The 17,176-nt window shown below is 38.1% G+C and overlaps 1 protein-coding gene across 3 annotated transcripts in view; it reads right to left on the bottom strand.

The window, feature by feature from the left end:
* PHLPP2 (PH domain and leucine rich repeat protein phosphatase 2) overlaps positions 1–17,176 on the bottom strand; it is a 98,247-nt gene that overhangs the window by 35,760 nt on the left and 45,311 nt on the right. For 2 of the 3 annotated variants that reach the window (XM_027847621.1, XM_027847622.1), the window contains exons 4-6: positions 6,335–6,525; positions 5,767–5,892; positions 4,324–4,478 (exon numbers count right to left, since the gene is read on the bottom strand). In XM_027847621.1, the coding sequence (XP_027703422.1) occupies positions 4,324–4,478; positions 5,767–5,892; positions 6,335–6,525 (472 nt within the window). Of the gene's footprint in view, positions 1–4,323; positions 4,479–5,766; positions 5,893–6,334; positions 6,526–11,704; positions 11,793–17,176 lie in introns of those variants that run through there. The other variant, XM_027847623.1, reaches the window with a different exon arrangement.

Below are 17,176 nucleotides of genomic sequence, written 5' to 3' on the forward strand. Positions count from 1 at the left end.
CTGACTACAAATCCAGCATTTTATCCACTCTACCACCCAGCTGCCTCCTTTCCCATCCCAAGAATGCCCGTGAAACAGAATTCCTTTCTATCCAACCCTGTGTTATTCCATGAGATTGAAATCTTCTATTTTCTATTCCAGAGGCAATGTACTGTACAGAGAAGGCCTGTCACAAACATCAGACACACATCACAGGTCAAATCCTAGAAGCAAATGTATATATATGATAAGATTCACTTGTAGCTTTCAACGCTGTCCTGCCTGTCCTTTGCTCTTGAATCCTTCATAATCCTTCTTTCTTTTTATTGCTACCCAATCCCTAGTCCCCCTTGTCCTCCCACCTCCTATATAGGCATGAGGATTTAAAAAAAAAATCTCTGTAACAATATAACCAAGCAAAACAAATTTTCATACCGGCTGCATCTGAAAATGTCTGTCTCATTTTGCAGATCCTTAGATTTGAGATGTCAGATTACCTGTCACCTGTGATAAATATTTTTCCCAATGTGTTCATTTTTATTATATACATTTTTAATTTTAATGTAATCAAATATGTATCTTATCCCTAATAATTTATGTTTAAAAAAACCACCTCATAACAACTGTGATAAATACTTTATTCTATTCCACCTTTTTAATAGTTGTGCTTTTGTTGTTAAAGTCTCATCTAGCTAAAATTCACTGGGAAATAACATGTGAGTCTGTATCAGGGGTGGAGAACCTGCAGCCTTGAGGCCACATGTGGCCCTCTGGGTCCCCAAGTGGGGCCCTCTGACTGAATCCAAACTTCACAGAACAAATCCTTTTACTAAGGGAATGTGTTCTGTGAAGTCTGGATTCAGTCAAAGGGCCCCACTTGAGGACCTAGAGGGCCACATGTGGCCTCAAGGCTGCAGGTTCCCCACCCCTGGTCTAAATGATTTCCAGACAAGTCTAACCAATTTTAGAAGTACATTTGTCAAATAATAATAATAATCCTTTTCCCAGCTTTTACTTGTCATAAATTTATCAAACATGAATAATTTGCATTGTTTGGTATACAGCTATTCTGTTCTGTTGAGCTATTTCTCTATTTTTTTCCCACAGTTCCAGATAATTCAAAACAAATTTAAGAAGACATTGTAATAAAAAATCTGGAATTCCAAGACCATTGGTTGTTTTCTCCCCTTCTCAAGGTGCCTCTTGATTTTCTTGCCTGTTTGTTTTGCCATATAAATTTCACCACAATCCTGTTCATTTCTATAAGGAAGTCCTCTGGTTTTTTGCTTGATCTTACATACACATACTACTTGGGGAGCACTGCTATTTTTTCTATATTAATCTGATCTATCCACCCATGTGATTCATAATAATAGAACTTCTGGGTGAGGAAACTATCTACCAAAGCAAGTCTTCACCTTAACTGCAATTTCTTGTCTCAGAGAATTGTCTAGAGCACTGAGGTTAAGTGATTTGCTCAGTGTCACACACATAGCCAGAAGGTCATGGACCAGGATGTCAATTTCCTCAAAGCCTCAATCTGGCTAGCTTTCTATCTGAAATTTCAGGCTGTTTCTAATCAAATCTTAACTAAATTTAGCAGCTTAAAAATGTATTATTTTTACTAGTCATTTACTAGTCAATTCAGATTTCTTCTTCCATTACTTATTCTTTAGTTGTAGATTTTTATTGAAAAATTCTACCAGGTCCTTGTTTGTCTTTCACATGAATTCCTTTGTTTCAAAGCAATATGGTTTTATCTGTATAACATGTAATTTTGGGGCCCAATCCTAATTTAAAAAACTTTTTTTATATAGTCAACTTTGGCATTTTTCCTTTGTTGCTTTTGAAAAGTCTGATTTTAGAACAAATTTATTTCTTTAAAAATGTGATTTTTCTTTTTTTTTTTTTTTTGAGAATCTTACTGTAGTACAGGTCCCTTAGACTGCAGACGTTCTTCATGAAGCAGTAGACTGGAATGGTAAGTGTACCCCAGGTGTACATAAAGAAATTTTTACTTAAATAATTTTTTTCTCCTTGCACTTTTACAATTGTGTGCCTTAGTAAGTCATAGTTGAGATGTGTCTTTGCCCTCGTATATTCTCTATAAAGTGTTGCCTGACCTAGTGCATTATGGGCAATTTTTGGGGGGGAATCTAAAGTTCCTAGAGACAGGTTGGGTTGGGAAAACTGGATTGGGAAGAATGAAGCTCAAATCTGGACTCAAACACTTCTGAGCCGTGTGACCCTGGGCAAGTAACTTAACCTAAGTCTGCCCCAGTTTCCTCAAAAGTAAAAGAGGTAACAATAGCACCTACATCCTAGGGAATTGTGAGAATCAAATAAGATCATATTAAGGAAAGTCTTCAGCACAGTGTCAGGCACATAGTAAGCATTATATAAATGTTAGCCCTTACTATAATTAGCTATTATTACTCTAATAGAGTGTCTAGATTACCTGAGATCTAAGAGGATACTAAAATATATAAAAACAAAAGACCCTAATGTTTGTGTCTCTTGCTTTTGTCTTCCAAATCTGTACTTTGTTCTGTGTAACATTTAGATACTTTTTCAGTTTTGTCAGTTTCCTGGGTAGGTTCTTAAATTTTATTTTTATTTTATCTTTGATTATCTGCTATGTCCAAAGAGGTTTCAGAAATTGGACAATGCAGTATAGGTTTCTGACTTCTTGTTTCATCTTCGTGACTTTTAATACTTTGTTTTATTTCCTGTAACATATTTATTACATAATTTAATTTTCCTGTCTGTTTCCACATTTCCATTTCATCCCCTAATGGGGAGAGTCTTACTGCAGCACAGGTCCCTCAGACTGTAGACGTTCTTCATGGCACAGTGGATGGGAGCAGTAAGTGTGTCCCAGGTGTGCAGCAAGAAGGAAGTGCTGGTCTAGCTCACGGCCAGGGGACTGGTTGTCGGTTTAAGTGGGGAGGCAAAAGAGGGAATTGGAGTGTGGGGCCACAGCAGGAGTTAGGCCTGAGCCACTAGCACCTGGCTTCTGTCCCAATGCAGGTGGTATGGACCTAGATGTGCAGTTCTGAGAGTCTTGGAAAGTTTCCATCTCCACCTGTAGACTAATTTGGGGGGCTAATGGGTGAGAATCCCTGTCATCTTTGGCTGGGAAAGTCAAACTGCCTAGAAGTCCTTGATTTTGGTCAAAATAAAAATGATCACAGTTGAGGACACTCCTTCCTTTGTTCTGTTCTGGTCATCCTGGAATACTGGTAGGAAGTTGCTGACACCTGAGAGGTGCTTCTGCCCCCTGCTCAGTGAAAGAGGTCTGAATTCTGCACGAGCCACAGGCTGCCTCTATGATCTTTATCCAGGAACAAGTCCTAACTCAACCAAACCTGTTACTGCTATTGAGAAGAATGGGCCAGAGAACCTGCCCCTAAGAGACAGAGGTACTTGCTCTCATTTTTATATGAATGCTCCTAAATAACCATATATATTAAGTAAAAGACATAATTTAAATAGCTTTTGTTAGAACAAAACCATATTAATTATTATATTATTAAAGTTTTGGGGAACAAATTGGAATCTAGTTCCTTATAGACTACTAAGTTTCCTCCAGTAAAGGCAGTTTTTCTATTTGCCTATGTTTTGAGAAACAGGGTCAATAAGTGAGCCATGACAGAGTTCACAATTTCAAAATAGGAGCTGGCAATTCCCAAATTTCTTTACCTGGTTTATGTAGATGCTCTCAGTACCTGAAATTTGGAGAGGAACAGGCCAGTGCCTACTAGGAAAGTAGGAAGAACTGGAAATATAAACTACAGAGATCATAATGTTTAAAATTGAGGAGGGTGGAAGAATTAGCTGCTGGGGAAAGAAAAGAGTAAGGGTAGAATGTATCTAAGAACTGAAACAATGACCCTGAAATCTTACGGAAAAAAACATGCCAAAAGCAATTTATTCCAGAGGAAAATATTGGAAATAGTTTATCTTAGTAATATACTCTTCCATGGAACTGCAAATCTAAATTGCTCATCACCAATGACAAGATCTCACCTAACAGGTAGTCAGGGAGAATAACAAATTATCTCTTAAGAACAATGTGTGTTATGTGCAAAATTTAAGAAATGTTTATCAAATTGAACTGAAAGTGGTAGCTATATTTCTGGAAATCCTATTGTCTTGGGGATAGCATTGCTGAAATAAAGGGAACAGTGTAAAAAAATATAAAATGGAGGCAAATTATATGAGTAAATATGGTAACTTAGCATATTCACTTTCAGGCACAGATCATTAAGATATAAGTAGTTTTTCAATTTTAATCCAATAATATAAAACTCTACAATGTAAAGGAAAATAGCTCTCACACACCTGTAGAGACAATCAAGGCCTCCTGGTCTTTCTAACTGCATAAAGTTATGTCGCAAGTTGAGGTAGGTGATATCTTGACTGTAGAAGAGATGCTCAGGAACCTCCTCAAGGCTATAACATGAGAGATCAACTGTACTCATCCTCTGCGACACCACCTGAATAAGAAAGTTGTGACTGAGCAAGTATATTAGTACATTTATGAAACAGCTGAGGATGGAAAAAACATGAAGAGCAGCACTGATTACAAGGATGTGCAATAATAATCAGGCAAAGAAATCAGGTTACTATCAGAAATATCAGTTAATCTTCATTTCTTCCCCATCTCATCCCTTCTCTCCCCCATCAAGGTGAGTATTGTTTACAAAGAGGTATAAATAATCCAAAGAAATGAAATTACCAAAGGCGAAAGTGAGTACTTCAGGCCACAAGACAAATTTTAAGATTATCCAGTTTGTATGAATATAAAGCTGCTTTTAATAATATGCCAAAGCATGGGATAACTACTCACGACAAAAGCCAGCCTTAGGGAAATGAGAATTCAAAGCAATACAATGTTTAAACTATAGAAATTTAAGGGTTAACTGAAGGGTTAAAGGTTAAATCAATCATGTAATATGGACTAGAGAAACAAGTTAAGAAAAAATGAGGAAATGCCATGAGGAAGTCATTTATGCTTTGATTACATATCTCCACACTCAATAATTGCAAGTTTTATTGCTTCTGCACTGCTTGGATTCAAGGTTAACTGTTTTAACTTTTAAAATGAGTATGCAAAGCTACTGTACAACTAGGCAGAAAGAGGCTAGGCTAACAAGGGAATCTAGATAAACTTTTAAAGTTGTTGGTCTTTATGGATTTAAAACAGCAAACATACTAAGAGGCCAGGTAGGTGCCCATAGCAAGCCAAAAGAAGATAGGTCTTTACATCTAGAATGACAATATTATACAGTTCACTGCCACATCACTAAGGATAAAATCAGAGTTCAACAAGGTCATGAAAGGTACAGAGCAAAGAGTACTGAGATAGAGGGGAAATGGATTCTAGTCCCAGCTCTAGTACTTACTAAGCTACATATTCTTGGGAAAGTAATTTGATATTCATTTCCTTATCTATCAAAATAAGAGATAGCAACAACTTTACCTACCTACTCTAAAAGGGGTGGGATGAGGATAAAATTAGTTAATTTATATGAAAATCTTTTCAAAAGTATAGCTATACTTTTATGCTCAACAAATATATGGATATATGTATGTGTAAACATGTATGTTGGGATTATGTTTACAGAACATATAATAAATAGCCTTTGAATAAGCTGTGTATTTGAGGGCAGACTCTCCCCAAAAATGTATTATCACTCATTATTTATCATTCATGGAGACAGCCCAAGAAGAAGAGCTGAGAGCTAGAACACAGTCGGAGGGGAGTAAGTGCAGCCCCCGCACCTTGGAGGCCTGCCGATACCACCGCTGGCACTCTGCCAAGGACTCAAAGCAGACGTGGTATGTCGGAGCCTGTGCTCCTGCAGAGCTGAAAGCAAGGCTGTGTTGCCGCCGTTTCAATTCTTCCACCTAAAACAAGAAGACAAAAGGATCACAGGGAGAGGCAGGCTCCATGATGACGCCAGTTAGGCACCAAGTAGGGGAATCGCAAGATATAACAACATAAAACATAAGGAATGGTCATCATGTTAAGTAATTCCCTTGAATCCATAGGTAATAATGACTTCATATCATTCATTTGTAACACAAACCCAGAATGTCATTACTTTTGAGGAGTGGCAAACTATTTCACTGTAAGAATATGTACAAAACCAGAAATTATTAAAGGTAGAACCTTCGATATTCACAATTTCAGAATTCTCAAGGTGGGCTTATAAATATAACAACCAAAATTATATTGTTATATTGAAAACACTTCCGGAATATAAAACACAAGCAAGTATGGGTCAGTCTTTTCCTTACCTAAAGTAACCTAAAAGAATGAAGAGTAACTCTCATCTGTCATTCTCACCTTTCCCCCAACAAGGGGCAAAATGTGCATCTTCCCAGTCTGGCAGTCTTTCACTGAAGATACAATAAGGCAAGTCCCACAGAGAACAACTAAGCGCTCAGCCCACTTATGGAGCTGCGTCTTTCCCTTGCGTACGTTATAGATGCCAGATAACAGAATTCGGTCTAGATGGTCCATCTGGCAAGGTTTTTCTGAAATAAAGAGTACATTACTGTTTACTAAATAATGATAGTCTTATAAAAAAAATATGTATGCCAACAAATTAAATCAATAAGCACTCACTACACGCCAGGCACAGTGCTAAATGCTGGGAATATAAAGATGGGTAACCAAAAAGAAAGCTAGTTGCTGACCTCAAGGAGTTTATATTCTAATGGGGAAAGAATACATAAAAGGAAGCTGAAAAAGAAAGTACCTGTTGCAGAGGAGGGGAATGGTAAAGAAGGAAGTCTGGAGAGTTCAGAGATAAATGGTCAATCGCAGCAAGTATTACAGGATAAAATATTCGATGTACCAACGAAGACATTACATTACACGGGCATAAGATTTCTGGCCTACCAAGTCATTCAGTCAACTATCACTTTAATCAGCATCTACTCTGTGCTAAGAACTGTGCTAACTGCTGTGGAAATAAAGGCAAACGACAATCCCTCTTCTCAAAGAACTCACAAGGAACAGCATGCAAACAACCATGTACAAACAAGATACATACAAACAAGATAGGATAAATTGAGGGCAGTTTCAGAAGGAAAGGACCAAGATTAAAGAAGACTAGGAAAGGTTTCAGATGACAGGACTCAGTTGATACTTGAAAGAAGCCAGGAAGTAGAGATAAGAAGGGGGAGCACTCCTGGCACGGAACACAGCAAGTAAAACGGGAGAACAGCCAGGAGGCGAGGGTCACTGTTATCACAGAGTATGTGGAGGAAACTAAGGGTAAGAAGACTAAAAAAGGTACCAAGGGCTTGGAAAGACAAATGTAAAACAAAGGATGTTCTATTTGATCCCACTGGGGACTCACTGGAGTTACTAAGTAAGGATTAGGGGAGGAGGGCAAGGGATATGATCCAACCTGTGCTGTAGGAAGATCAATGTGACAATTGAGTGGAGCATGGATTAAACAGAGGAAGAGACTTGGGATGATCAACCAATCATCAACTACAAAGTCCAGAGAGAAAGTAGAAATGACAGGACATGTCAATTTACTGGATATGGAACAGTAAGAGTGAGGAATAGAGATGCCATCTAGGTTGGGAATCTGGGTGAATCTGGGTGGTACAAAGCACTGGACCTGAAGTCAGGGAATACCTGAGTTCAAATCTGGCCCTAGACACCTAATAGCTGTATGATCCTGGGCAAATCATTTAACTTCTGTCTGCCTCTGTTTCCTCATCCAAAAAATGGGACTAATAATATCAACTACCTCACAGGGTTACTGTGAGAACCAAATAAGATATTTGTAGAGCACACTTAGCACAGTGCCTGGCACACAGTAAGCACTTTTAAAAAAAATGCTCATTTCCTCCTTAAAATAATGTTTTATAACGGGCTAAAAAGCATTCCTGGAAAGTTTGTATTTTTCTATAAGCACCATTCAATCTGCATTTTAACAGAACTATGGTTCAAGTTGTATTTAGGGACATAATTACATTGGTGTAGCATATTTTGCCAGGAAGCAGCTTGGTGTCTCAGTGGATAGAATGCTGTGCCTGGAATCAGGAAGACCTGAATTCAAATCTGGCTTCAAACACTCACTAGCTGTGTGGCCCTGGGCAAATCACTTAACCTTTGCCTAACCCAGCAGAGAAGGAAAGGGCAAACCACTCCAGTATCTTTGTTAATAAAACCTCATATGGAATCAAGAAGAGTTAGACACAACTGTACAACAATACAAGAAGCATATTTTGAACTTTATTTCATATGACAATCAAATAGAATGGACATATATCAAGTGCTTTGTAAAAATTAAAGCACTAGGGGGCAGCTAGGTGGCGCAGTGAATAGTGCACTGGCCCTGAAGTCAGGAGGACCTGAGTTCAAATCTGGCTTCAGACCAAACACTTGACACTTACTAGCTGTGTGACCCTGGGCAACTCACTTAACCCCAACTGCCTAAAAAAAAAAAAAAAATTAAAGCACTGAACAGGGTATTCTGAAACTTTCAGTGCAGTTTTAATCTGGCTTATATGCTAGTTATTGTTATTATTATTATTATTATTATTATTGCCTATATAAATGCTAGCTGTTACTATTATTTTTTTCACATTAAAAGGAAAACTGTTCCATGAAAATGTTTAGCTTTTTCTGAATATAAGTTGAAATTCTTAAATGGAAGTGTTAAATGAAATCCAGCTAATTGTTAAAATACATCTTTGTTAAAAAAAACAGTACCTTACTTAGTATCTCAATCTGGACTTTCTACATTTGTCTGTCTTGTTGAATTTGAAGAGATTTTAGAAGTATCTAAAAAACATGAAAAAAATGACTTCTAATGATTTTTCGAGAAAAGGCATATGTGACTGATAAACTGCTAATGACTAGGATCAACACAAATACTGTAGCGGCATATCTTTTAATGAGTTGATTCTGAGGCCTACATGCGGGCAACACTCCTGGCGTCAAGTTCAGACTCAAGTATTACCATCAATGTTTGTAAATGGGGATGGCACTACATCAAAATGCAGGCAAAGGAAATCTCCTGAGATTAAGTGGCTACATTCTACTTTTCAATATAGAACTTGAAATGAATCAAAAGGATTTTTGTCTACTTAGAGTATTTTAAATGTCTTTTCAAAAATATGTACTACTAATTCTCCTTTCCACTATTTGTTGGAAACAATAACCTTGTTACTGAAGGCTAAATTATTAGTGAGTTTACTTTCATGCAAAACCATTTTTGTGGCATGTACTAGAACCAAAAGTTCATTCTATGTTAAGTAGAAACTGGCCATTTGCTTTTAAGTTTCTAATTTTTAAAATAATTTTTTAACATTCTATTTAAGAGATTGAAAGAAAATATGAAAGACCCTTCCTTTATTAAATAGGATACTCCACAACTCAACAAAAGATTATTTTAAAATCATTATCATTTTCTATACCTGATATTTCATTAAAAGGGAACTTTGCAAAAACATGATTTTACTGCAGTTGTCTTTGTTTCTGAATATAATTTAACATTTTAAAATTGTCTGATCACCTATTATAAAGGTACACGTTAAATAAATGGTAATTAATCTATAATTCCTTGGATTTCTTTTCCTAAATCCTTGTTCCTTTAAAATCCGAATTTTATTTCAGAGGAAACTTCTAAATCTGCCATCTCTCAGAAGGAAGCAATCAATTTTGTTTGGGATGACTTATTTCTTTCTTACTTCACATGCTGTTTTGGTAACAGCTTTGTAGAATTGGCCAGAAGCAAAGAATGCCTGAAGCCTTTATGTTAAAAAAAAAAAAAAAAAAATCTGTTGAGAGTGATAACAATTAGAACCAGATAACTCAGACCTCCATTTCAGAAGTATATTGGCCCTAATTGGACTAATCTGTCCATTTAGAGAAGGCAAAAAGAAGCTATAGGCTTTGTAAAAAAATGTAATTTCGGTACAAATTTAAAGGTATCATCAAAAACAAATACAAGATGTCCCAAAAGTGCCCTTAAGTTATTAAAGATTAAAACTGCCCTAAGATTTTGGGAACAATCAGTATAGATGCCTAGGTCTTAGCAACAAGTTGCATTAGTAAAGCAAACTTTCACTCTGCCCCATCCCCAATATTATTTATACCTGCGGAGCTCAACTACATGTTCAACCCGATCTCCTATGTTTTCCAAATGTACACAGGTCTGAAGAGAATAGATGCCCAGACTGAAAACAAGGGCAAGACAACACAGATGGGCTGCACCATACTCAAAGTACTCTATTTACTAACGCTAAGAAAAAAATAAAAATAAAATTCTTTATAACTGATGAAACAAAATGGATTTTCTGGTTAACTCAAATTTCAAATTCACTCTACCACTTTATTCCCTGAGTTTCTAGTTAAAAGTTATATACTAAGTTTTTAAATATTTGGAATACCATGAAGGAAAAATATCACAGAACTTTTTTTTACTTATCATTCTATATGGGATTATAATATAGCTCACAGACCTATATGTAAGGTGTATTATGATCCCATCACACAAACTGCTAACACTTTGATACCTACTTATTATCCCATTCAAGATATACAAGGCTCTAAAATTACAGAGAGCCTAGTATTAATGTGGGTGTGTTACCTGGGAGTTCCTGGTAGCTGGACTATTCCTTTTTTCCAAAAACAGAACATACAAACCAAAAAACTATTAAAAGTTAGATAGTTTGACTCCAGATCCCCAAATGACTGTTCCTAAAGATATATAGCTTAGGTACTCTGTATATATTCATTTCTGGCCTATAAATGTACTAAGAAAAAAGATAAGCCATTAAGTGCACAGTGATTGTTTTAGGACAAGGAAAGAGGGGGAAAAAAGAAATACATATTCAATTCAAAACAGCAAGCATCTATTAAGCACTATCCATGTGAGAAGGCAGCTTGCTAGAACACTATAAACAAGAAGATGAAAAGCAGTGCCTGCCCTCATGGAACTTACATACAGCTTATAAACAGAAAAGTGATGTCTCCCCCATTAGACTGTGAGCTCCTTGAGGGGCTCTTTTGCCTCTCTTTGTATCCCCAGCATTTAGCACAGTGCCTGGCACACAGAGGTACTTAATTAATGTTTAGTGATTGATTAATAAGTAAATATAAAATAATTTGAGGAGGGAGATTGTACTAACAACTAGGACAATCAGAAAAGGCTTCTAGATAAAGAGATAGACCTTGAAGGAATCGAAAAATCTAAGAGGCAGAGGTGAGGAAGAAGGGCAATCAGGGTACAAACAGGGAGGTAACACCTTGTGCCAAGGCATGGGAAGCAGGAAAGGAGATATCAAGTTCAGGGGAGGAGCAGGCAGGCTAGATTGTAAATCTAGAAAAGTCAACTAGAAGCTAGACTGTGGAGAGTTTTAAATGCCAAGATGAGGAGTTTGTATTTCTCCTAGAGGCAACAGGTTTTTGATGAGGATGTTGAAGCCATAAAGTTGCTCCACCATAGCAATGACTTGGATTTTAAAAGGTCACGGCAGATGTAGTCAACTGGCCAGTTACATAAAACAATAGACTTTTACCTCCCACATTTACAGGCCTAAGTGGAGATATCCACAGCTAGGAGCATAGATGGGCAACAAGGGAAGAACTCAAGGGCAACTAACTACCTTCAGCAGTGAGGCAAGTAGTGAACACATCCAAAGTGGGGTAGGAAGGACAGGGAAGGAATATAAACAGTCAAGTCACCAGAGGTTGGGTCTTGATGGCGTTCAGGCTATGGCAGCTGGAAAGAATCCATAATGTCCATATCTTCTGACTTAAGAGATTCCACCACAAAGGTGGTCCAATGGTACACTGGAAAGGAACTCTGGAATTAGAGCACTTGGTTTGAAGTCCCTGGCTCTAATGCTTACTATCTGAGTCACCCTGGACAAACCCCTTAACTTTCCTGGGCCTCAGTTTCCCCATCAGTAAAATGAGAGGGTTGGACTGCATAGACTCTGCAGCCTATTTCAGCTTTAAATCTGTGAATGACAATGGCACCATATTACAGCAAAAAACTTGCAGCACAACTTTAAAAAATTACAAACGAGAAAATCAAACATGACCATTTCCATAATACAAAGATGAGAAGGGAGACTGTACATAAAACCACGAACTGACTGAAAACAACTTGTTCTTTTTAAAAGTACGTTAAATGTAACATGGTAGTACTAACACTGACCCACTGTCTGTCTTCCCCTATGAACTCCTCTCTGGTCTCCTCTCTGTGGGTTTTTAAAATGTTTTATTGACACTCTTTCCTTTTCTCTCTTCCCTCTCCTCCCCATCACTATCACTCTATCTCTCTCTCCAAACGAAAGTATAGTCCAACAAAAACACAAATCTTGTGTTTTAATGGATCTGTCTGGTAATACATGTTCCATTTTGTACTTACAGCTCATCACTTCTTCACAAAGAGGTAGGAAGTGTGTTTCATCATTAGTTTTCTAGAGCGGTGATTGGTTACCTTAGTGATCACAATTTTTAAGTCTTTCAAAGTTGATATTCTTTACAATGTTGAAGTGTTTCTATAATCTCTTTCTTGGATCTGCTCATTTCACTGCATCAGTTCACACAAATCTTACAAAGTTTTTCTAAAATCATCCTTTTTATCACTCTCTATTGCATAATATTTCCATTACAATGCCAAGTCAAAACTTCTTTAGTCAATTCCCAAATGTTCCACTTCGTTTTCAATACTTTGTTGTAACAAAGTGTTGCTATAAATACTCCCAATTTAGTGACTTTCAGCATATAGTTCCAAGTTCCTTTTCAGAATCAGTAGAATATTTTCAGCTCCACCAACAATGCATTAGTAAATAGTGTCACATTCTGTGGTAGAAAAGAACTAGAAACAAAATAGATACCCACTAATTAAAGGGTGGCCAAACAAGCTGTGTACCAGAGATGTCAAAACAAAGGGGAAATATTTAATGAAAGAAATAAAAACACAACACAATACAGATAATGTTAATTTGAGGTTTTCTAGGTCAATTAGCAGCTAGCGAGAATCCTTACATTAGTGTCAAGTTTGGCATCACTGGTGTACATGAATGTACTGGAACATTACTGTGCTATAAGAAATGATAAATATGGGAAGATTTATACGAACTCATGAAGAGTAAAGAGAACACAGAAAACAATGTACACACTGCTGACCCTATTAATGTAAAGAACAACAAATAATCAAAACTGAATGCTGCAAAATTATGATTAAGTTAGACCCCTACAAAGAGATACCAAGAAGCATACCTCTCTAGCTTCTTTGCAGAAGTGGGGATGACTATAGCTGTGGAATATTAAATATGTCAGACTTTTTTGAAAGACTGCTTAAGCTCTGCCAATTTTTTTTCTCTCTTTAAAATCTGTTATAAGTGACAGTTCTCTGGGAGTGGTAGGAGGAAGGATACTTTGGAAAATGTACGTGATGTAAAAATAAATCAATACAATTTTTAAAACTATCCTGCAAGAGACTCCTCCCAGATCTTAGTACAAACTCCTGAGACTCCTCCCTTACCATTTCTTCATCATAAAGGCACTGCACAATATATTGGAGAGCCTGCTAGACAGTCAGGAGGGATCAAAGTTTGAATCACTCCACTACCAACTAATATGTAACAATGAGTGAAAACCACTCAGCCTCCATTTTTTTGTCTGTAAAATGGGGATAATAATGTCTTTACTACTTTTCCTCACAGAGTTGTTATGAAGATCAAAAGAAATAACGCATACAACCCATGGTCCAACCGCCCCGGATCACATGGACTGGACCCTGACCTACAGGGTCCTTTTCTGTCTTTAGTCTGTTGCCCTTAGCTGAAGTTAATTCCAGGAAAATCTCCAGACATATCTCCTGTCTAGGTTTCCACAGAAGCAAGTAAGAGAAGCCCCCAGCTCTGCCTGAGAGGGTGTGTGGGAAGAGGAGGAAGAAGAGGAAGAAGAAGGAGAGAGAATCCCAGTCTCAGGAACCAATCAGGAATTGGGGCTTCTTAACAAGAAGGGGAGGCACTCAATCAGACGTTCCAAAGGTTCATCACCCAGTAAGCTCAAACAGATGGGGGGCTGGAAAAGAGGGGGAATTCATCACTTGATAGGAATTAACTTCCTAATCAACCCTCTTTGCATATACAAACCCTCCCTCCTAGTTTTGTTAACTTTAGTTACTTCAGGCATCTAAGGAAAGCTAAAACTGGTTTTCTAAGAGAACTATCTCTCTGAAAGTTTTATCTCTGATGTTTATCATAAGGAGGGTATTACTAACAGGGAGTATGGGAGAAGGGAGTTTCCAGAAGTGTTCCAGACTTTAGGGGAATCCATTAAGAAAAAGGCCAGACCTAAAGAAACTAGTTTTTCTGGACCACCACAGCAATGAGAGATTCATGTCTCAGGAAGAATATCATGCCAGTTTCAGGAAGTTGGGTCATTGAAGGAAGAGACTGGGAACAGAGCATCAATTACTGACTGTTGTAATAGCCCAATTAAAAGGTAAGAAGGGCCTGAACTAAGAGTGGTGGCAATGTGATTGGAGAAAAGGTGACTGATTCAAAAGATGTTACGGAGGTCAAAAGTGACAAGACTTGTCAAGTGATTGGGTAACGAGGGGAGAGGGACATAGAGTCCCGGATCCCTCTATGGTTAAAAAACCTAACTGGGTCACTAGAAAAGTAGCACCCTTAAAAGAAAGGGTGGTTAGCAGATTATCAGGAAGCATCCCTATAGTAAAGATTGACTTATGAAGTAAAAACACTCAGTCACCCCACAGACAGAAATCAACATCTTAGGGCATTTAAAACTAATTTGTATAAAGCATTTAAAAAAGCTACTGCACAAAAAAGGAATCCCACAGAGGAGAGCAGTAGCATATTAATATTGAAGAGTTGGTACAGCACAGCTGAAAGAACATTTTTTTCAAAACTTAGTAGAATTCTATGTGATCTTTATATAGCATTTCATCTCTCCTGGCCTCAGCTTCATACACCTACTGCATAGAATACTTATGCCAGGAATTTTTAGTAAGGAAGTGATGGATAGAGGTGATTTAGGGGTATTACGATGGGTACCAAGCAAAGAAACAGCTACTCCACTTCAGCAACCTTTTCCTTTCTTCAAGGCCCACCAGACCCTAAATCTTTTTCTAGCTAATCCCTGATACAGGGTTAGAAGATAAAGGTTACTACTACTCAGAGTATTTGCATTTTCATGTGGTACTCTTAAGAAGAAATGAAGGGGAAGGACTTTGACCTCAAGTGACTAAATTTACCAATAGACAATCTTTGTCCCACTGGAAGCAGAACTAGTATTCATTCTCTAAAACTTTCACCCAGTTTAGGGGAGGCAAAGGGATATAGAGCTAAGAACAATGGGCTAAGTCAGAAGTGCTAGATCTGCCAGAGACTATTTATGGAACCTCTATAAACTTCAGTTTCCCATTTGTAAAATGAGGGGATAGGGTTAAGTAACAGCACAAAACATAACTAGTCAGAGTAGCATCCAGTCTCCTTTCCCTCCAACTTACCCCCAATTACAAGCTCCTACTCTGGGAGCAGACGCCAGCTTTGCCCCTCCTTCATCTTATTTCCAGTGCTTTCTTTAGAGAGTTCTACGCTAATCTACATGGCTCAATATAGTCACGGACAATCTAGAGAAATATGGGATTGGGAAAGATAGTGGAAAAAGAGAACATCCAAACATCTTCAAAATCCAAGTCTCTTGTGAGCCTCAAGAGAGTACACCCTTGCTAGGACCTGGGGAAAAAGAGAGACAGAGGAAGTCTTCCAAAGGCAGCTCTCATGCTATTTAAGAAGCTGGGTAGAATGGAGCACTGGCTTCTGAGCTCTTTCTCCCACAAAACACTTCATCTTCCCTACTCCAGCATTTTCGCTGGCTGTTTCCCAGGCCTGGAATGTTCTCCTTTCTCATCTCCACCTCCTGGGTTCCCCTCATTTTACAAATGAGAAACTGAAGTTTAAAGAGGTTCCACAAATAGTCTCTGGCAGAGCTGACACTAAAACCATCCACTGCTCTTTGCCCCAACTCCTGCCTTCCCACTAGGGGACTTCAACACACATCGTAACACTCCCTCAAATGCCCTAACCTTCTAATTATTCCACTTACTCATTTCCCATGAGCTACTCCTCCCCAACAACCCAGCCACACATACCTTGAATTTGCCATCCCCCACAAATGCACCACTTGGTCATGAACTCTGACCTTTTATCTGATCACAACTTGTTTTTCCGCTTCTAGCTCTGCCTTGCCACTTCAAGGCCTGCTCTTTGCTCTCACTTCGACCTCTAATCCCTCTATCCTCAATTCTGTCCTGGGTCATCACCCCTGCACTGGCTCCATTCTCTTCCCTATCAAAGACTGTGCCCTGCCTTAGTCACTCCCACTATCCCTTGCTCAGTCTTACTCACAAGCTGTTGAAGGAGGCTTAAGAAAAATCATAAAACCGTGCTGAGTGGGTTCACTAAAAACTTGCTACATAATCCAAACTGGGCCTTCACTGGAACAAGACCATCCTACTACATCTTCCTAATCAATTCGTTATTCTACTCACCATAACATTTTTTCCAATTTTTTTCATCCATCCCCAAACCATTATCTACATAGTTCTCCCTCTCCCTACCCTCTTAAGCTGAGAAACTTGCCTCACATGTAAGTGAATAAAATTAAGCATTCCCTGAGAGGTCTCTCTCCTTCCTTCCTCCAGGTAACTTTTCCCCTAAAATCTTCCCACCACCTTCCCTATTCTAAATATCTTCTCAAATTTGAAACTACTCCGTATTTATTTTGCTTATGTCCTATTATCCACAAACATGCTGTATCTCCTATATGTAATATAAACTCTTTTAGAATAAAGGGTCTCACTTTATCATTTCTATTTCCAAAGTTTGGCACATAACTGTGAGCATATCCGGGGCCTTCCATTATAAATACACTCTCCTCTCTAATCAGTTCACATGGGTTTACGGTAATTATCTCTATACTGGTGACACCAAGATCAATTTATCCAGCCCTAGTCTCCCCTCCTAAGCTCCAAGCTCTACATCACTAACTACATCACTAACACTATCCTCCCAGTCTCTCAGGCCCCCAAACTAGGTGTCATCTCTTCTCCTCACTCTTTCTCCCTCAATATCCAATCAACTGTCAAGTCCTGTCACTTCTACTTTG

Source organism: Vombatus ursinus, unplaced genomic scaffold (assembly GCF_900497805.2).
Source record: "Vombatus ursinus unplaced genomic scaffold, bare-nosed wombat genome assembly UNPS02005286.1, whole genome shotgun sequence".
In the NCBI taxonomy this organism is placed as follows: Eukaryota; Metazoa; Chordata; class Mammalia; order Diprotodontia; family Vombatidae; genus Vombatus; species Vombatus ursinus.